General features: G+C 41.2%; 1 protein-coding gene across 4 annotated transcripts in view; it reads right to left on the bottom strand.

Annotated features, from left to right (window-relative positions):
* LOC146488949 (uncharacterized) overlaps positions 1 to 18,347 on the bottom strand; it is a 37,969-nt gene that overhangs the window by 7,381 nt on the left and 12,241 nt on the right. For all 4 annotated transcript variants that reach the window (XR_014865702.1, XM_085114940.1, XM_085114958.1 and 1 more), the window contains 28 exons: positions 18,037 to 18,126; positions 17,505 to 17,561; positions 16,580 to 16,714; positions 15,991 to 16,069; positions 15,357 to 15,508; positions 14,619 to 14,753; positions 13,930 to 14,027; positions 12,472 to 12,658; positions 11,819 to 11,923; positions 11,632 to 11,720; positions 10,780 to 10,916; positions 10,014 to 10,189; positions 9,205 to 9,523; positions 8,574 to 8,846; positions 7,419 to 7,700; positions 6,592 to 6,735; positions 6,462 to 6,519; positions 5,767 to 5,911; positions 5,131 to 5,221; positions 4,323 to 4,382; positions 4,154 to 4,211; positions 3,858 to 4,002; positions 3,228 to 3,318; positions 2,754 to 2,924; positions 2,193 to 2,234; positions 1,927 to 1,966; positions 842 to 986; positions 247 to 337 (listed from right to left, as the gene is read on the bottom strand). Coding sequence is in view for 3 of the 4 variants with exons in the window: in XM_085114940.1 (XP_084971066.1) it covers positions 247 to 337; positions 842 to 986; positions 1,927 to 1,966; positions 2,193 to 2,234; positions 2,754 to 2,924; positions 3,228 to 3,318; positions 3,858 to 4,002; positions 4,154 to 4,211; positions 4,323 to 4,382; positions 5,131 to 5,221; positions 5,767 to 5,911; positions 6,462 to 6,519; positions 6,592 to 6,735; positions 7,419 to 7,700; positions 8,574 to 8,846; positions 9,205 to 9,523; positions 10,014 to 10,189; positions 10,780 to 10,916; positions 11,632 to 11,720; positions 11,819 to 11,923; positions 12,472 to 12,658; positions 13,930 to 14,027; positions 14,619 to 14,753; positions 15,357 to 15,508; positions 15,991 to 16,069; positions 16,580 to 16,714; positions 17,505 to 17,561; positions 18,037 to 18,126 (3,595 nt within the window). In the remaining variant the exon portion in view is untranslated. The remainder of the gene's footprint in view (positions 1 to 246; positions 338 to 841; positions 987 to 1,926; positions 1,967 to 2,192; positions 2,235 to 2,753; positions 2,925 to 3,227; positions 3,319 to 3,857; positions 4,003 to 4,153; positions 4,212 to 4,322; positions 4,383 to 5,130; positions 5,222 to 5,766; positions 5,912 to 6,461; positions 6,520 to 6,591; positions 6,736 to 7,418; positions 7,701 to 8,573; positions 8,847 to 9,204; positions 9,524 to 10,013; positions 10,190 to 10,779; positions 10,917 to 11,631; positions 11,721 to 11,818; positions 11,924 to 12,471; positions 12,659 to 13,929; positions 14,028 to 14,618; positions 14,754 to 15,356; positions 15,509 to 15,990; positions 16,070 to 16,579; positions 16,715 to 17,504; positions 17,562 to 18,036; positions 18,127 to 18,347) is intronic.

The following is an 18,347-nucleotide window of genomic DNA, read 5'->3' as shown; positions in this document are numbered from 1 at the left end:
ACAGGCAATTTCCAGGAGGGACGGTCATTTATGAAAATGGACTATAGATACTTACATCCTGTAACTCGCAAGTCCGACTGGCGGAAACGCATTATTCGTTTATTAGAAAACCTTACTGAAGACAAGCTCTCATCATAATGTTAAACCCTGTTGTTCAGAGAAACACGTGAAGAGGACCTTTGGCGATGTTGTACGAGTCCACGGATTACTCCAAAATTTAGTTTACCTGAGGAGAAAAGTACGTACCAGCTCATGTGCCTTGTTTTGCTGTATTTCTTGTAAAACTCTTCGTCTTTCTACCCGACAGTGAACATACTGATGCAACCCAAGCAAAGTACTAGAGATAGAAAAATAAAAATGCACAAACAAAATTAAATGATTATTGAACACAATCAAACTTAAATCAGGTAAAGTGGAGGTAAAAGGAAATTTTAGACCAGCTTAAAGTAACAAAAATATTTGCAGATTTATGACTCGGTTTCATTAAACAGGACGACACAATCATTTCAAAAACAGAAAATTTTCCCAAAACAATTCCTCATTCAGAAACGTGAATGAGACGATATTTCTAGTAATCTCCTTAATCGGGACTTCTTCCAAAATCACGAGGCATCATCCTATGTTAGGAGCGCTTTCCAATTGTCAGAACTGGCCGGTCATACTGTAACTCAAACGCGTCATTTTGAAGGGATGGTACTGCAAATTTGTTTAAAATAATCTCTCAGAAAATGGTACGCGCTATTTTGAAGAAACACGAAGGATTAGGGTAAATTAATACATTCCGGCCGGCCAGTTGTGACAAATAGTTTGCGCCCCTATCCACCGTGTTCTCTCTCGTTACCTTCTCATCAGCTTCTCGTGAGCATGGTTCTTTGCTTTCTGTACTTTGTGAGCCTCTTGCACCCAGTAATCGAACATCCGCCGTAATAACTTCTTCTCGGCATCCTCAGCGATGTGCATTGCTCGTGTGTTCAACACCTTCGCTTCTATAACAATAACAAACATACAAAGCTTCATTCCGTTTCAGCGATCCAGGTGGTTCTCGGTATCGGCGATAGTATGAAGTAACTTGCTAGTGTATGAGAGCATTTCCGCGAAACTTAAGCAACGACGACCGCGACGGCAAAGAGAACTTCACAAAACAATGGTATTTACAGGTGATGTTAAAAGGGACAGCTTTTTATTAACGACGATTTTTAACACAAGAATGCGCGCTGACAATTTTATTAACGCAACAGTTTGTTGCAGAAAAGTGTTCCAAGTATTTGGAGACAGATCAAAATCTTGCAATGTGATGCTGTCACAAATTGTTTCGTTAAAAACTGTCCGCACTTTTGCTATGTTCCACGATGTTGCGTTAAAAACCATTCCGTGTAAACAGTCGATCTGCACGTGCGTTATAAATCCTGGCACATTTCTTTGCGGTCCTCTGGAAAAAAACGACATGAAATGACAAAATTTAAGGTTTTGTGGAAACCGTGAGCACACGACGGTGATATCTTCATTCTCTCTCATACCCTGAACGCAGCCTTTCGTGCTAATTCATTCCCCGGGTTCATTAATCAAGTTAAACCAGTTGGGATAATCACGAATTAGTTTAAATAACAATTTATTTTAAGCGACGTTTTCGTTGCCGTCGGCGCTGCTTAAGTTTCCTAATACCTATGTAGAAAGAGAATGTGGAGTATCTAATGTCCATTCTCAATAAATATTCCAGTTTGCACTTTTCTCTCGTATTTCACATCCTTTTTAGTCTCGCCGTGAATCACCCTATATTTCACTGAGTTGTTCCTGTCAAAAAAAAAAAGGAACGTGACCCTCCTTACTGAAATTGTTTCCTTGATTCGTACATCGAAAATCTTTAAGAAAGGACAAAACATCCGAGAAAATTACGGAGAAAAAAAATTCTCATTGCTTTCTCTGTACCTTCTGTAATGCTCTTCCAGGTATGGATAAGACGCCTTGTCTACGAAATACAAATAATAAAGGAAAAATAAAGATAGAAAAAGTTAGTAACACTAAAATAGGTTCTTTCCGCGCAAAGCATTTTCAACTACTCGTCTCTGTATTATTAAACTATCGCTGTGAAGATTTCCGCTACTTAATTTAAGGCCAGTATTCCTAAAATGTTGATAACTTCTGTCTTCGATACGTACACAGAAAAAACTACAGCGTAAAAATAAAAATCTTACGGTTTTTCTTGAGGTGTATTCGTCGTACCAACAAAGGAACATCTGACGGGTAAAATAAAAAATATCAGTTAGCAAAGACAAAAACAGAATAAATTTAATTTTGAACAGTATAAAACAATTTGCGCTGACTGAAATTAATTAAAAAAAGTAAATTCAGTCCAAAAACAATCAACAACGATCAATGACTTTGGCATGGAGTGCAGTTTTATTGCCTTTTTCGCTATAAAATGTCGCGATTAATGAATTCTTTCCCGCGTGAATTGTATGAAAGGCAAAATTTAATCGAAGTTTCGGAGTTTTGAACGAAACGACTAAAATAATATCCACCCCTTTCTTAAGATAAGAAGAGTCTGAGCAATCAAATTTAACGATAATTTATTAAAATTGTCACTTTTTCTTATAACAACTCCCAGGAAATTGAACATATTAATTAACGTCGTCCTCTTGTTGATTTTTAAAGGGGCAAGGTCATAAATATTTTAAAGCAATTTCAGCCAATCACATTCACAGCTATTCACATCCAAGGCTGTTTGCCTTCAGTCTTCACTTTTCTTCTCTTACCTTCTTTTGCACGGCTATCACGTGATATTTGTCGGCTCTGATTTCCAGGGTATAGTCACGCCACTCCTCAAAGCATTCCTGTAAAACATCGCGGTCGCGCTGCTGACTGTGAGCCCGCGATAACTCGGAGAGTGCATGAAGCTGCTGCCAGAATCGGAAGCTTCGAGCAAGCTGAGGGTGGAAGGATAATAAGTCAGACAGACAAATATCGGTACAGTCAGTCAGTCAGTCAGTCAGTCAGTCAGCCAGTCAGTCAGTCAGCCAATCAGTCAGCCAGTCAGCCAACCAACCAACCAACCAACCAGCCAGTCAGTCAGTCAGTCAGTCAGTCAGTCAGTCAGCCAGCCAGTCAGTCAGTCAGTCAGTCAGTCAGTCAGTCTGCCAGTCAGCCAGTCAGTCAGTCAGTCAGTCAGTCAGTCAGTCAGTCAGTCAGTCAGTCAGCCGGACAGACAGACAGCAGAAAATGTTTCTTACCAAATTTGCGGCGCAGTTGTTCCTGAATGTGTGCATTGCGCGTCTGTTCCTTGCCCTCTCGAGGGCTACGTCTTTCCAGCAGACAAAAACACTACGAAAAAGAAACGCAATAAAATCATGTGTCCCACCGAACAGCTTGTCTCTCTCCAGCATGAAGTCATTGTTGAAAATAAAAATAAACTAACACACAGGCAAGTGTGGTGAACTTTCGTTTAAGTGTTTTATTCAATGTTAGTTCACCTAAATGGATTGTTCGAGTTATCACACGAACTGAAAATGCTCGCGCAAGTTCGTCTAGACGAATTACCTTCTCTAGTATAGATTCAGCCATACCATTTAAGAGGAGGAACCGTAATGCTGTCAATCATTTTTTGTATCTTTATGTTGGTTTCCGTCTGCTCGACCAATTAAAAACTGAGTTGATCAGGAGAGCGAAAAAGTGTAATTAGCCATGCACGTGCGAGTGTTGGCTCATTAATTGGCACAACCAAAGTTTGAAAAAGACAAACAAACAAGTTGTCAGAAATAAATTTTAATTAAAAAAAGAAACTTCGTTGTAAATTGAAACATCTGCTAACGCAGATATTGTAACGCTTGGGACACTTCATACATGAAAACAACTTAAACTACCTTTTCATGATGTGCAGGTCGTGTGTTCTCTTTGCTAGTTGAAGCTGTTGCGCTCCACTCAGCCACTCGGTGAAAATCTCCCTCATAATCTTCAGCTCCACAGAGCGACGGAAAAGACGAGATTGCTTCCTTCGCGTGTTCATACCTTACACAACAGAGCAATTATATTCAGTTAGGATTATTTTTAACGTCGATCTTTTTCCATGGGTGATCAAACATCGCCGCCACTTTTGCGCGATTTTGGCGAGCTGTTAACTCCGCGAAAATAAAATCATTGTAGTAGGCAAAATACTTACCATTCGCCCAGGCATGCCAACCTCTGAGAACTTCCAACAGTTTATCAGTTTCTTTGATCTACAAAAATACGAACAACATGTTTTGTTATCCACTGCTTAAATATGGTCGAAAGAAAGATGAACGAAATCATGAAAGCAAAGGTCGGTAAATGATAAAGGGTTTACACACCTCAATAAACTCATCCACTAGGCTGATTGCTTGAAATCTCGACTGCCACTCCTTGAAGGCCTAATGTGAGCAAAACAAAAAAAGAAGATTAAAACGTTTAGAAAATTAACGCAATCCCTTTCACTCCAAGGGGTTTTCGGAACAACCACATTTTGAAGCAACAAATGGCATTTTCTGCTCGTCACTCAAACAAATTGTCTAAGGGCGTTTTCCATTTGTCTTAACTGGCCGGCCAGACCAGGCATTTCGTAAACGGAATGTACCGATTTGAAGGATAAGTTTTAAGCTAGTCCTTCGAATTTTTTCAAAATAGCGCGTACCATTTTCGGAGTGATTATTTTTCAAGATTTTGCAGCACCATCCCTTCAAAATGACGCATTCGATTTATAGACAGGCCGGCCAGACCGGCCTGTTCTGGCAAATGGTAAGCACTCTACGACGTGCTTTGCAGTATAGAAAATATGCGTTTCTTTTAATTAACGGCCGTTTCCCCTCAGTTTGCCTTAGAGCAAAATTTACAAGTTATAAACCATGGGCTGGATTTACGCTATCGTTGTCGGCCACTTCACTACAATATAAAAATCTTAATTCCCCGCAACTGCCATTCATGGATTTCTCTCCACAACAAACTTGGGCAACCATTTTCTTTCTCAGTTTTAATTCGACTTTTGCGCGATGTTAAAAAGTTTTCAACCCTCTTCAACTTTCAACAACGATTGCGTAATACTACGTCTCAGTTACTAACGATACCATGAAATTCACTATAATCAAAAATAATTCTCACAAAAGACCCCTATCCCTTTCTTACCATAGTTAGAAGTCGTTTCTCTCCAAACAGCACTACTTTTTTTCTGTTAGTGATTCGAGTGGAGGCTAAGACATGCCATGCCCCAAAACACCTGGAAAGAAAATAACCAAAACAGTGATCACCAATGAATCTTCTATTATCGTTATCTATATATCGCAAATAGTAGCAGTTGCAACTCCTATTTCTCCCAGAGGTAGTTGGAAGAGAGGGATTTACACGAACGTGCGCGGACTATAACGCGCGCGGGAGAAACGCGAAGCTCACTATGAGATCAACTCGTTGAGTTTCTGCGCATGAAACCCAATCTCTCCACAGCTGTATAATAACCTGATTTACCTGAACTTCGTGTCACTTTGAAAGGTTTTGCATTCGCAAAAATGTCACTGACACGCGAGACATTTCCCCGGAATTCAGTTTCCGATGACGTTTGAAATCGCCTGAGGACACGTGCTTCAACCTCATGCAAACGAGCGAGCGAACAAGGTTGCTGTATTTCCAGGATTTGGAGCGACAGATGGCATTTTCCCACGCCAAGCGTGTTCAACATCCCGATTGAATACAGCATCCTCGAGAGAGGAGAGCGGAACTAGTCGCAGCAATACTTGTTCAAAAGAACCAACAAGAGAACGAGCTTACTTTGGTAGGAGTCTCTCCATGTACAGCCGTTTCGCATCTTGACTTTTCCTGGTCATCTGAGCCCAGTGCGTGAAAGCTTGGCGCACAAATCTGGCGTTCAGCTTCTTCTGAATCGCTAAAGTGAAACCCTTGTCTTTTTCCGTTACTGTACGAGAATGAGAGAAAATAAGATTGTTAACGTCAAAAAAGCCTATCTTAGAAGAGTTCATTTTTCCTTAATTAGTTCTAATGTAAGGTGCAGATCCATGGTCCTTCGGGATCGACGGATGACTTAAATGGCCATGAAAATACTAAAATCTCATCCAGGGAAAAAACGCATATACACAACTATTGAGAAAGTGAAAAAAAAGGTGTTTCTACAGTTAGAAAAACATGTCCAGAGGCAGGGGAATTGGAGACAACGAGCATGGAAAGGGGTTTTCTAAAGGCAGTGTATAAAGGGGCCCGATAGTATACAATACCTGTCTTGACACAAGTTGAATAAATCGGTGGTGCACAAAAACGGAATTATTATTATTATTGTTATTATTTTTGTATAGGTTTTAACCCACTAAAACTGCTCATATGATAATTTCCTGTATCATTACTGGAACAAAAACCGTCGGTTTCCCTCCCACTGGTCGCGCCTGTACAGACTTCTGAGAAAAGAGGCAAGGCATTTTCAAGAGCAGTTAAAATGGAACCATGATACTCACCCATGGACTTCTGTTGCCATTGCCCAATAAGAGCTTGTAGCTTCTTCTTGGAAGAACACTGCAAACAAAAGAAACGCATTGGGATTAGACAGAACTCCTTGCGTAATACATTACGACACAACTAACATACCCGTCTCTTCCATTTCTGAAAGCCTCTCTTCAGCCGTGCGAGCCTGCGGTGTTTATCGGCCAGCATCTTCCTCTCCTCCTGGATCCGCTTTGTGTCCGCGTACTCGTGCCAGGCCAGCAAACATTTCAGACGGGAGGTGTCGAGCTGGGAACAGAAATGGACATACAACGAATAAACAAACAAACATTACTAATTAGTACATGACGATATGGATTGGTCAATTTTAAAAGAGTAAGAGCTGTTATTGTTTCTTCTGAAGTTGTTGTTATTGCATTTTTCCAATCTCGTAGTGCCACAAATGAGCCACGGCTGGTTGAATTTCGCGTTAACTCCGCAAACTTGGATTTCCTTTGCTGATGTATTAATTGCTTTGAAAATCACACGAATAAAGTATCATCTTTTCGCGTCTTAAACAATAATTACTCTGACCAATCACATTTGAATAGCAGTAAACAGCGCAATGAACCAATCAGCACTGGAAGCAAATGCGTCCAGCCGGCCCTAAGCGCGGGAAAACGCGTGTGGGCAAGTCACGACTGGTTTTGTTTTTCATTGGCTAAGAAAATGGCGCGAGTTTTTCTAACCAATCACAGAGCGTAGCAAAGCAAAACCAAAGCAAACGCGAAATTACTTCCAACACACAGTTAAAAACCACTCTTTCGTTCTTGTTTGCAGAGATTAATGCGCTAATATGTACATAGAGAGAACAGCATTGGCACATTCTTTGTGGTATCACGTTTTGCTTCATTAAACTCCCCAGGTTCCAAAAAATAAAACGCAATGAAGTGAATTAAAAATATAAAATTATTAACTATAAATAGGGCTACCCAGTGTTGCCTGGAAAGGACTTTTGTGTGAAGTTCCCTTCTCCATGTTGCCAAGGTCTTCACCATCAGTTTGTTGGTCTTGTTATTCGTGATATAATTCAGCAGCTCTCTCTGTAGTTTCCTCTGCCGTGTGTACTTCAGCCATGTCCTAAATGTCAAGCTAAGAGGCAGGTTTCTCCAGTGTAGGATGGTTTCTGTAGCCATTAATTCGCGATCCCGCATCTCACTCTGAGTGCTGCGGCCGGTAAACGACGTACCAGAAGCGGTGCTCATACGGTCATCCTGGGAAAAGATCAGCATTAAAATTCTCTTAACTGCTTTTCATACAATTTCTGTCATTAACCTTGGGAGAATTAATTTGGAGATAAATGCGTTTTCATGGAGGATGTTCGATTACTCTACAGTAAAGTTAATTGTCCATTTGTTTACTTGTTGCCAGCTCCTGGCGTGCAGGTGGTAGAATGCAAAGTAAGTATGGCGCGAGTGTTGTGAAGGGGAAAGAAAAAACATGACTCCGTGAAGGGAGCCCGCAATACTTTTTCCTCGCTGATCGCCTTGCCTATGTACGACTCCCCAAATGGTTTTCTCCACACTGAAGAAGGGTTATATACCCGAAACGTCTGAATTTCTTTCAAACCATTTTTGACACTTTTTGATAATTATTTTTATATCAATCCAATCCGAAAACATTTTCAAGTGTCACGCATCTCCAAGGAACTTTCCTTTCTACGTTCATTATTATCCCCAAATGAGGGCCTGGAAAAGGGGAAGACATATTAAAAATGATGCAATGTGCTTGACGTAAGTTTTCAGCAGTTCAACTAAAGTTAGCTTTGTTTTAGTTCTTGAGTTTTTATCTGTGGGTAACTCAAACAAGATTTGTTTGTGTAACAAAATAGCATCTTGATATTGAAGTTGACTCGAGGGGTGAAACAATGCGAATGTTTTCCCCTCCGATTTTCCGCGTTCTCCGACCATCTCTGGCATACTCCAACAGTCGTTGTTGCAAGGAAAAACAGGTATCTCTTTTTCATAGAAACTTCAAAGGCCCTCATTTTCTCAACTTGAATTTTTTAAACATCACAGGGAAAACGTACGATGTACCCACCCGACCCTGCTTCGTATCACATTCCTCCCCCTCCCCTCCCCCCTTACCTCATGGTCAGACTCGCTGCTTCCTGAATGAATTCCAGTATCATCCTCTGACTTCACAGGAGAGAAGTCTTGATACATGATGGGAGGGGTCGACGGCAGATGGCGCTCCGGACTGGGGGAGGGGGCGGGGCTTGTATGGTTTGAATTGAACACCAAAGGGGAGACGGGACGGGAGTCTCTAAGGATGGATATAGGAGAGATGGGTCGGGCGTTTGGGCTCCCTGGTCTCAACAGATGGTCTATCTGGTCAATTCTTCCTGGCAGCGAAGCAGTCTGAAAACAGAAAAAACAAATACGTTAAAAAATCGCCATTTCAAGAGTGACCAATGTAATTTTAGCAATACACTCGTTGCGGAAGAGTAGATGAAAACATCTTACATACATTTCCACTAAAACAATCTAAAGAAATGAAAAGGGGAGATGATTAAATCCTATACTGAAATAGCTGCGAACGGCTAGTGCCTATGGAAAACAAGAGTTAGTCGAAGGGGCGGCTCACCCTTCTCCACAGGTACAAGCCGTCCATACCCTTTTCAATTTTACTGACGGACGCAAAGCAAACGAATTCACACACATGCTGTAGTCATTAACCATAAAAATGCGTGGCAAAATCCCTCCAAATTCAACTTACATCGTCGTCCCTTTCCTTAGGTGGCAAGCCAAACGTGAATACACTCCCGGATCCTCTCCGAATGGAATTCCCATAACCCGAGGAGGTCAACGCTTCTGACATGGTGGGTGATTCGAGGGTCGACCCGAAGGTTGATCCGAGCGTTGAGCCGAAGGTGTGACGGAAAGGTGAGGCAACGAATGATCCAAACGATGAATCCAGACCAGACAAGGAAGTGGCAAAGTGCTGCATTTCCATTTGAAGAGTCTCTTTCGTAAATCTGAGCCAGGCTTTGAAAACCTTCCTGAGAAAGCCTTCTTTTCTTGATTGGGCGTGGTCTCTGAGTGATGAAGGCAAAAGTCAAAGAGCAAATGAGTCAAATTATTCACAGTGCCCTAGATTACTACATGTAGTTGAGTGTTTTCATTTGAATGGCAACACTTCAAGATTTCATCCACAGATTCAAAAGTTAGAACCACCTCACACAACGTGATAAACAGCGCCACACTGGAAAGTGTTGTCAAGTAACGTTTGAATAGTCACACTTTGCAACTTCATCCATAAACTCAAATGTTAAGTAATCCAAGAGTTAACTCAAAAAAAGAAATTCTTGTTAATTGTGATGCATTTCTTTCAATTTCAGTCTTGAAAACTTGACGATAAATCAAGAGATTTAACCTGCAGCGAGTGAAACAAAAGCCGAAAATGGCGTCTGTACTCGCAGGCTACGAGACATTCTGCCAAGCTTCACTACCAATATCAGCTATGTGAACAACGTTCAAGGAATTGAAATTTGTTTTAAAGAACAATTTTAAGCAAGTCCTATTCACCTTGCCCACTCCTCCACGCGGTAACTCCTGAGCCACACGGTCCAGGCCGCTCTCATAATCATCTTCTTGTAGAACTGGTCAGCAGTTTCTTGTTGCTGCAAGCGAACTTCTTTCTGTTGTTCAGCGGACGTTCTCCAAAATCTGAAAGACCACCTAACCAGCACTGCATTGCGCGCCTGAAGGCAATAACAAAGCAGACTGTCAAACTGATGGATTTTCCGGGCCCTTCTAACTAAACATGGTTCCATATTTCCATTAGGTCTACTATTTTATGTTTCAAGGCTTGAAAAGGGCACTTCGATGTTCAAGCCCCTGGGAATCGTGCCTCAATTACCTCTATGCTAATAAGGCACTTTACCTCTCGTCTCATTCGGTATTTCATTTCGTAACCGAAAGTGTACTTTTCAAACCTATCCCATTTGCGTATGACCATAAAGATCTCTGTTCGTAGGACACAGCAGCAAAATGAGTGCGCATGCTCCGCAGATTCGAGCGAGAATCGATTACGAATGCTCCACTTCAATCGCCAAATTCACAAGTGTTACCACAACATTTTTTTGTTGAATCACATATGCGATGGAGGAAGTTCGAAGCAACCTTTCCTGAAAGCGGCAACCTTATCTATTGTGATTTGGGCTTATCCCCGCGAAACGAAAACAAACAAAGGGAATTTGAAAAATGCCGCCATTTCGCCGCGTAAGATTGCTCACGCGTGACGAGTATGCGCACTCATTTTGCCGCTGTGTTCGTTCGTAGCACTATTTACCTCCTTCCCAGTCTCCTCAATCTTTTCCTCGGCCCTGGTTTCTACTTTCACTTTCCACGCACTGTAATACTTTTCCATCAGCTGGAATCTGCGCGCGCGTATTTTCAGCCTGTTGTGCCGCTGGTCCTTGACATAGGCTGTTAAAAATCAAAACCACGCGTAAATAAACACAGAAGGAACACTAAAACAGCTTTTGCTCTCTCTCCAAGTTCTAACTGGTTCGTGCGTAGGATTAAGCAAAAATCGCGAGGACAGCTCACACACACGAGCCTGGGGCTTCTAGCGTATCTCTATTTGTAATCAAACTTGTCTCAAACCCTTTTTAAGGCAGTGTTCGCATACCGAACCAACCCGAGCAAGAATTCGGACATTGATGCTATCTTCGAAAAATACAGTTAACTTTCCGCACATTGAACTTTAGTTAACTTTTAGGGGACTTCAACAGTATTCGTGTGTTCTTTGTTTTCGCTTTTGTCGAGCTCCTTAATTTGTTCAAAAAACTTATGCAACCCGGTACATGTAAAAGCTGTCCAAACGAATCAAAGCAAACTCACTTTTTCCAACCAATCACAGGCAAATTCAAAACCAAAGAGTTTTCCGTGCTAAGAACTTGTTGCATGTTTTCCCGCGCTAGGCGCTGGATGCCAATTTTCCCGCGCTTGACACCAGTTGCATATTTACCAGCGTTTCAATATGACATAGCATCACGTTTTTACTTCGAGTTCTGATCCAGTCATTGCACTATCTGCATTCGTTGCGACCAGTTTGGCATTGTTGTTGCCCCCCTCCCCAGCTAGTGTAAAGCAATTTATGACAAATCTGAAAAGGATTACAAGAATGCTGTACTCTTACTTCTCCAAGCTGTAAAAGCCCTCGATAATTTGCTCTCCAGCAATGTCTCTTTAGCTTCTCTTTCTTTTACGCACAGGTAGGCTCGATCTCTGCGGTGAAACGAAAAGCATAACAAATAAATGACTGAATGAATAAACCTCACACCATTAATAAAAAACTAGATGACCAGAACATCCTATATCCTTACCTCCAAAACAGAAAGTATTTGTCCAGTATTTTCTCAGTTGTTCTTGTCTTCTGGTCAACAATGTGCTTCTGTCGATGCACGTGTAGTCTCCATGCATCAAACACCCTGGAATGAACGACATATTGTATGATTCAGTGTTATATCCGCCTCGTCCTACGACATTATAAAAGTGAGCCTCAAGATCTCTCTTTCAGCCTACTGGCCCATTACTGGCTTCTACATCAAGAGGCGATTGGGGTGCCTCCCCCACTCCCTGTATGGGTGGCTAGACTATTCGCTGCTGGATTACACCCTCACCCCCCTCCCCCCCCCCCTCCCCGGCAATTTACTAATTTTTCCTAACAATTTTTCGAGTACTCATTTATACAGAGAAACGAAGCTCTGTTGAGGACATAAACAAGTCCCTTGAGACTTCACGCTGTTTAGGCCTTAAACATGCTTGACCATTCTAAACGCTCATGTGCAAAGATTACTCGGGCAGCGAAAGAAAGACAAGCAACGAAAGAAAAGAAAAACGAAAATACGTCAAGCGCACACTGTAAGATGTTGCCCGTATTTTATTTGTCTGTTCACAATAGTTCTTTCCTGAAGCATCCCTTTGACCTTCTCTCACCAGGGGTAAACATCTAGATGTAAAAACACCAAAAGCATACCTGGCCATTTCTTTTCTTTCTCTCCTGGCCACCATCGGTGAGATGATCTGTTGTTCTTGGTTCACAACTCTCCAAGCTTGAAGAACTCGTGCTTTGTAGTTACGCTTCAAAATGGCTCGTGCTCTCAACACCTTCTCGTTTTCAGCGTCTATCTTTCGTTTCTGTTGTCTCCATTTCTTGAACATTCCTGTGATCGCAAAATAAACGCATGTGTAATAGAAAATAGAGCGGTTTTCAATTGAGTGTCGAAAGTAATTTCGCGCTTGCTTTAATTTTGCATTGCTACGCTCTGTGATTGGTTAACAAAACTCGCGCCACTTTCTCAACCAATGAGAATCTAAACCAAAACCAATCGTGTTTTGGCCGCAAGCGTTTTCCCGCGCTTGGCGCCAGTTACATGTATTTGCTTCGAATGCTGATTGGCTCGTTGTGTTGTTTACATCTGTTGCGATTGGCCAGCGTAATTACTTTGGTTTTGGTTTTACGACACTCAATTGGAAACCACTCTAAAGAAAAACGCTTCTAAGTATCTAACAGAGATCCCAACTCAGGGAATGACCACGTAGCCATTCGTAACATTCACGCTTCCCTTTGTTAATTTGCAGTTTTCCCGCACGCGTAGTACATTTGCATAATTTTGGACTTTTAAAATTAATTGTGACCTAGGCTCTTAGGTCGAAACCTCTTTAAGTGTTTTTAAAAAACGTTTACTTTTAGCGTTTTTTAAGCCAGTACAAAACCTTCTTACGGAGTAATAGCAGTGTCTGAAAAAAAATCAGATCTTATCTCTTGCGCAATAGGAAAAGAAGACCTTTAGGATAAGAAATTCGAGCCACATTCTCGTGCAACTTGTCGCGTAACTAATTTTGTATTTAACAATTAGATTATGAGCTCGAGATTTCTATCGCGTGATAGCTGATGAGGGCTCAGCCCGAATCAGCTATCATGCATAGAAATCGAGAGCGAATAATCTAATTGTTTTAGTATAAATCTATTAGTCGTTCAAAATTAAACAAGTAAATTATCTATTTCCTCGTCGCAGACACTTCGAAAACGCGAGGAAGCGGCCGCCATTTTGTTGAAAACCGCTACTCACTTTCTATCGCAGAATAGATAGAGAGTAGCGTAGCCAATCAGAGAACGGCATTCGTGATAGAACACTGGTAGAGTTGTACTAATACAAGATAGAAATATACCTTTATTTCAGTACGGAATCTCTTCCAGAATTCACAAAGTGGCGATCATCTGTTACACGTATTGACTATTACGCCTCCGTACGCACCAAATTTTCATGTTGCAAAAAGGAGAAACGTCTTTTTTGTAAAGTGATAATTTTTTTCGCGCGAAGGTCGTAATACGCGCAACAAAAAATTCACAGCTTGTAACGCCACATTTGCCTTACGACAAGTTACAAAAAAAGTCACCCGCATTACTCGATCTTTAAACATTACAACATACTCTTCATCATCAACTGTTCCCAAATGCTGCGATTGTCAATCAATCTTTGCTCCAAGTATTTTCTCTTTAGCAGAATCTTCCACGCTTCGCAGGCTTTCCTGTTGATAAAAAAAATAATTAATTTTAAAAAAGCAACACTTAAAATATGACCGTGATGCTCAAACGAACCCCAGGCTTCCGCCATCGGGTTGGTTCAATTGGCCCGGGTACAAGACTGGATAGCGGGAAATCCCGGCGGGTTCACGTCCCGGCTGACCGTTAGCTGAAGTTGTTTCGCGGTTCTCCCGGGTTCATCTCCTCGGCCACTTTTATAATACAGCAAGATGGTCTGCCTCCCAGTAGACTTGCACCTTTAAAAGCTCTGTTTTCACTGGATCCTGATAACCTGCAGCCGCATTGCTTTTTAGCGCTGGGAGCATTGTTCTGTTGTTCGTTCTTCTGTCCTCTCGACCAACCATGTAAGATGTTGCAATCGGCGCAGGTCGCCCCCTGCCTCCAGCTACTTGAAAGTTTTAAGCTTTGCTTGAAGCATTTGTTTTTAATGTGGAATTATCGGCTTCACAAGCATCTTGTGCTGTATCACCAGCGACCAAGGGTAAACAAAGAACATTTTTTGCCTTTTTAAATTGCGTACGTTTGTGTTTATGGGAGTCACTGAGATTTTGCGGTATTTATATTTTAGCTCTCACCTTGTACAGCGCCGGGACCAGTTAGATCTCGCTTTCTTTCTGAAATTGACAACCTTCATTGCAAACAACCATCGATCCATCATCTTTCTTGACGCAAGGTGATTTTTCTTTTGAGTCAGTTGGAGCTCCTTGGTCCTGAGAACAAACAAATAAACTAGTAACAATCAAACATTAGGGAGTGCGTTCGATGATGTCGATCCCAGGCTCTCTCGTTTGTGATGTCATCCGCCCCTGCAAAATCTGCGGGGGATGCCAGATACGCGTCACAAGATTCATTCATTCACTGAATCCGGCAACGTTGTCCCATGCAATCTCGACTCCAATCTGTATTAGGAGTGCGTTCTTACTATACGTAGCGTAATATAAATAAATAAATAAATAAATAAATAAATAAATAAATAAATAAATAAATAAATAAATAAATAAAACTTGTCAGCACCTCAAAAATTCTTGACATAAGAAAAGCAAATATTATTAACCGCAGGAATTTGGAAAGGTATAACAACCTCTTAAGTTAACATCACAACGTGTAATAAAACAAAACATTAGAATGCTTATATATTTCCTGGGGGTGGGGGGGGGGGGTGGTTTCAACTTCTGTTTGTGTGCCGAAGAGGGGTGGAAAACTCCTCAATCGACCGCTGTGGGACTCAATACGGAATTAGCCATGCACAGTATCCACCCGACCTCATTACCTCATAAATTCTTAAGACTTCACCAACCATTGGTAAAACTAACCTGAGTGATTGCTTTATTCTCACATGTTGTCTCCAGTTATTAAACATGATGCTTGTGAGCATGCTTTCCAATGTTCCTACAAACATTTTCCTTCTTTCCGTCTGCTGTTTTGTATAATTGGACCATCTGTTAAAGAAACGACGCTTCTTTCCCTGAAATAAGATTGAAAATTAAAAGTCAAACAAGATAGATATGGTTTTACATTTCGGCGGCCGTTTTCATCGGATACGTGTGGACGGCAGGCAAAAAGGAAGAAAACTTAAGCGTTTGAAAACGGATACGTGTGAACAGGGAAATTTCTTTTAAAGTTGAAAAAAAAACCTTTGCGTTTTCAAACGGAAACTGATACTCGTGGACATGAAAATACGTTAACAAGCGTTACATGTAGACAGAGAAACTTTTTAAAACGGAAAAAAATCTTTTGCGTTTTCAAACGAAAGCGGATACGTGTGGACGGGTAAATACGATTAACAACGTTACAGTGTACGCGTGGACAGGGAAACTTTTTAAAACGGAAACTTTAGCGTTTTCAACCGAAAACGGAAAAGTATCGACGGTAGCACAATACAGTCCCGACTTTAATGCGCTTTTGTTATCGTCAAATTCAAGAAGTGAGCAAATGATAGCCACCTACCTTTTTGGCCAAAGCCTTGCAGAGGTGACGATGAATGACCTTTCTCTTGTATCGTAAGAACCACAATTTGAAAATCTTCCTGTATAACAGCGAAAGACAAACATTTGAGCTAGCAGAATGTGTATAGCGGTTAAAGGGTTTGTTTCAAGAGGTGGTATGAAAAATTTCAAACAGACTTGTAACCAAAACTTTATGATGTTTTTCCCACAAAAGTCCAATGAGTCACAGTAAGAACACTCAGAAGTTATCTCAACAGTAACATATGTGAAACATTGTCAAGCTCTTTCTTCCACTGAAATTCGGCCGAGCCTTGGTTAGCATGTGCACAGCCGCCCAAGCGTGTAGCTGTGCCGGCACAGGGTACCTTGCTTTACTGAAATAAGAAGGCGCATGAACGCAGGTTGCGATTTGGTATACTCCAAGACAAAAGAGGATTCTCATAAGAGCGTTTCAAAGGGCTTTTATTTGAAGCAACATTCAAAACTATTTAAAACGATTGGCAACACTCATTACGTTTATGAGGACAAAATTCAAAAGCACTGACATAGCAAACTTGCACACTGATCGGCTGCCTGACAGAACAGCTCACCTTTGCAATCCACCATTGTAACTCTTGTCGGCCCTTCGGGTCATCAGCCGGACTTGCCAGTGATGAAAAGCTTGTTTAACCAGTTTGTGACGGTGATATTCTTTACACATGCTCTGGAACCGCAGCCGAATAATCCTGTCAAATAAGGACGGTTAGTACATAGTTAAATTTGAGTCATTACATTCGAAGGTGTTGGTGGAAAAAGCGCGCAGAGGATAACTTTGGACAAAAACGCGGAAATTTTGTAAAAAAAATTCCGTTTTAGCATGTGGACCTATCTATATCAATTTGTTTTCAATCTAACGATAACGTTTCCATGAATTTCGCCACAGCAACGACCAGTACTCGACATAAATAAACGCCTAGTCCCGAAACGGGCGAAACAAAGTCCATTAAAACAGCATATTTCGAAAAAAAAAACTATTTTCTGCTTCTTCTCTCCCTTCTTCGTTCTCTTCTTCTGCTATATTCTTCAATACGCTTTTCATTAAAACGTTCACATGTGCTGTGCACGAGTGTTCTCCATTCAAGCCAGTTGTCTACAACTCTTCTCCAGTGATCAATAACGCCACCGCATTTGAGAGCACACTATCAGGTGTCTTTGTATCTCAAAAGTCTTGGGAACATTTTATTGATTTCTTAGCGCGCTTTCAAGAAACAAAACATTATAACATCAAACGTTTAATGCACGCTGAATAAGGCCAGGTTTCTATTCTGCTAAACAAGGTGGTTTGCTCCATTCAACGTTCAGGACATGACGAACCGCGCGCCATTTGCTGATTAATATACTGAAACTTTTTTTGGAGAAAGAAATAATATACATGTACACTGTACGATGTCTACTGACTTCAGAAGCTTGCCATGTATCACGACTTCAGAGCCGTAATTAGTAGCCAGTAGCAACTACAGTATACTAACGACTTACTTTGCATATTGTGTCCAGTTCTTCCAGCAATAGAAAGCTTTTACAACAATGCGTTTTCTGGAAAGGCAAAAATAAGAATGCGTAAATGACTCTCCAGGCTTCAAAAAGATTTCTTGTAACGTAAAAACAGTGGCTATTATCAAAATGTTCCTAAATATGAAGCCTTCAAAAAAACTGCGCAAAAACCACTTTACGGACGGACAGCCTGTCAAACCACTTCACTACCATGGATAAGGGCGTTACTTTCTATAAAAAAAATAACTGCGGTGCTGCGTCGGTGGGGAGTAGAAGCAAATGTTTGGTTTTATCAACAGAGTTGATAACTAAAGGTAAATTGGCCGCCGTAAAGAGATTCCAGTGCTGATGTTTCGAGGGTTAGCCCTTCTTTCTTGGCCAGAATGAATGTTCTGTCAGACATTTCCTCATCTGAAAACTCACTCCATCAGACCATGTTGTGTTATTAAAGCCAACGTTTTGCGGCGAGTTGCTTGGTGGTCATACAAAAGGATGTCCGCAGTAATTCTGTACTTACGAGGTTAAACTGTGCGCCGCAACAGCTCTCTGGGTGTTTTCTTTCCACACTGCAAACAACCTGGCTTGTAGGTGCTCTTCATAATGAACCCTGTCAAAAAGAAATATTCTTAGGGCAGTTTCCACTAAAACAAATTCCCAGAAATTCTATGAATCCGTTTTTCAACTTAACAGCAGCAGATCTCTTATGAAAATTCACATTTCTTCTAAATGCCGTATCTTCTGAAACAATTTTCAACTTTAAAGTCACGGTAACCGCGAATTCTGTTCGTTCTCACATTGCAATCAACTCCTTTTTCTTTCCTGTATGCT

This window comes from Pavona decussata, unplaced genomic scaffold, assembly GCF_977016875.1.
Source record: "Pavona decussata unplaced genomic scaffold, jaPavDecu1.1 SCAFFOLD_8, whole genome shotgun sequence".
Taxonomy (NCBI): Eukaryota; Metazoa; Cnidaria; class Anthozoa; order Scleractinia; family Agariciidae; genus Pavona; species Pavona decussata.
This window is presented reverse-complemented; position numbering and strand designations above follow the sequence as displayed.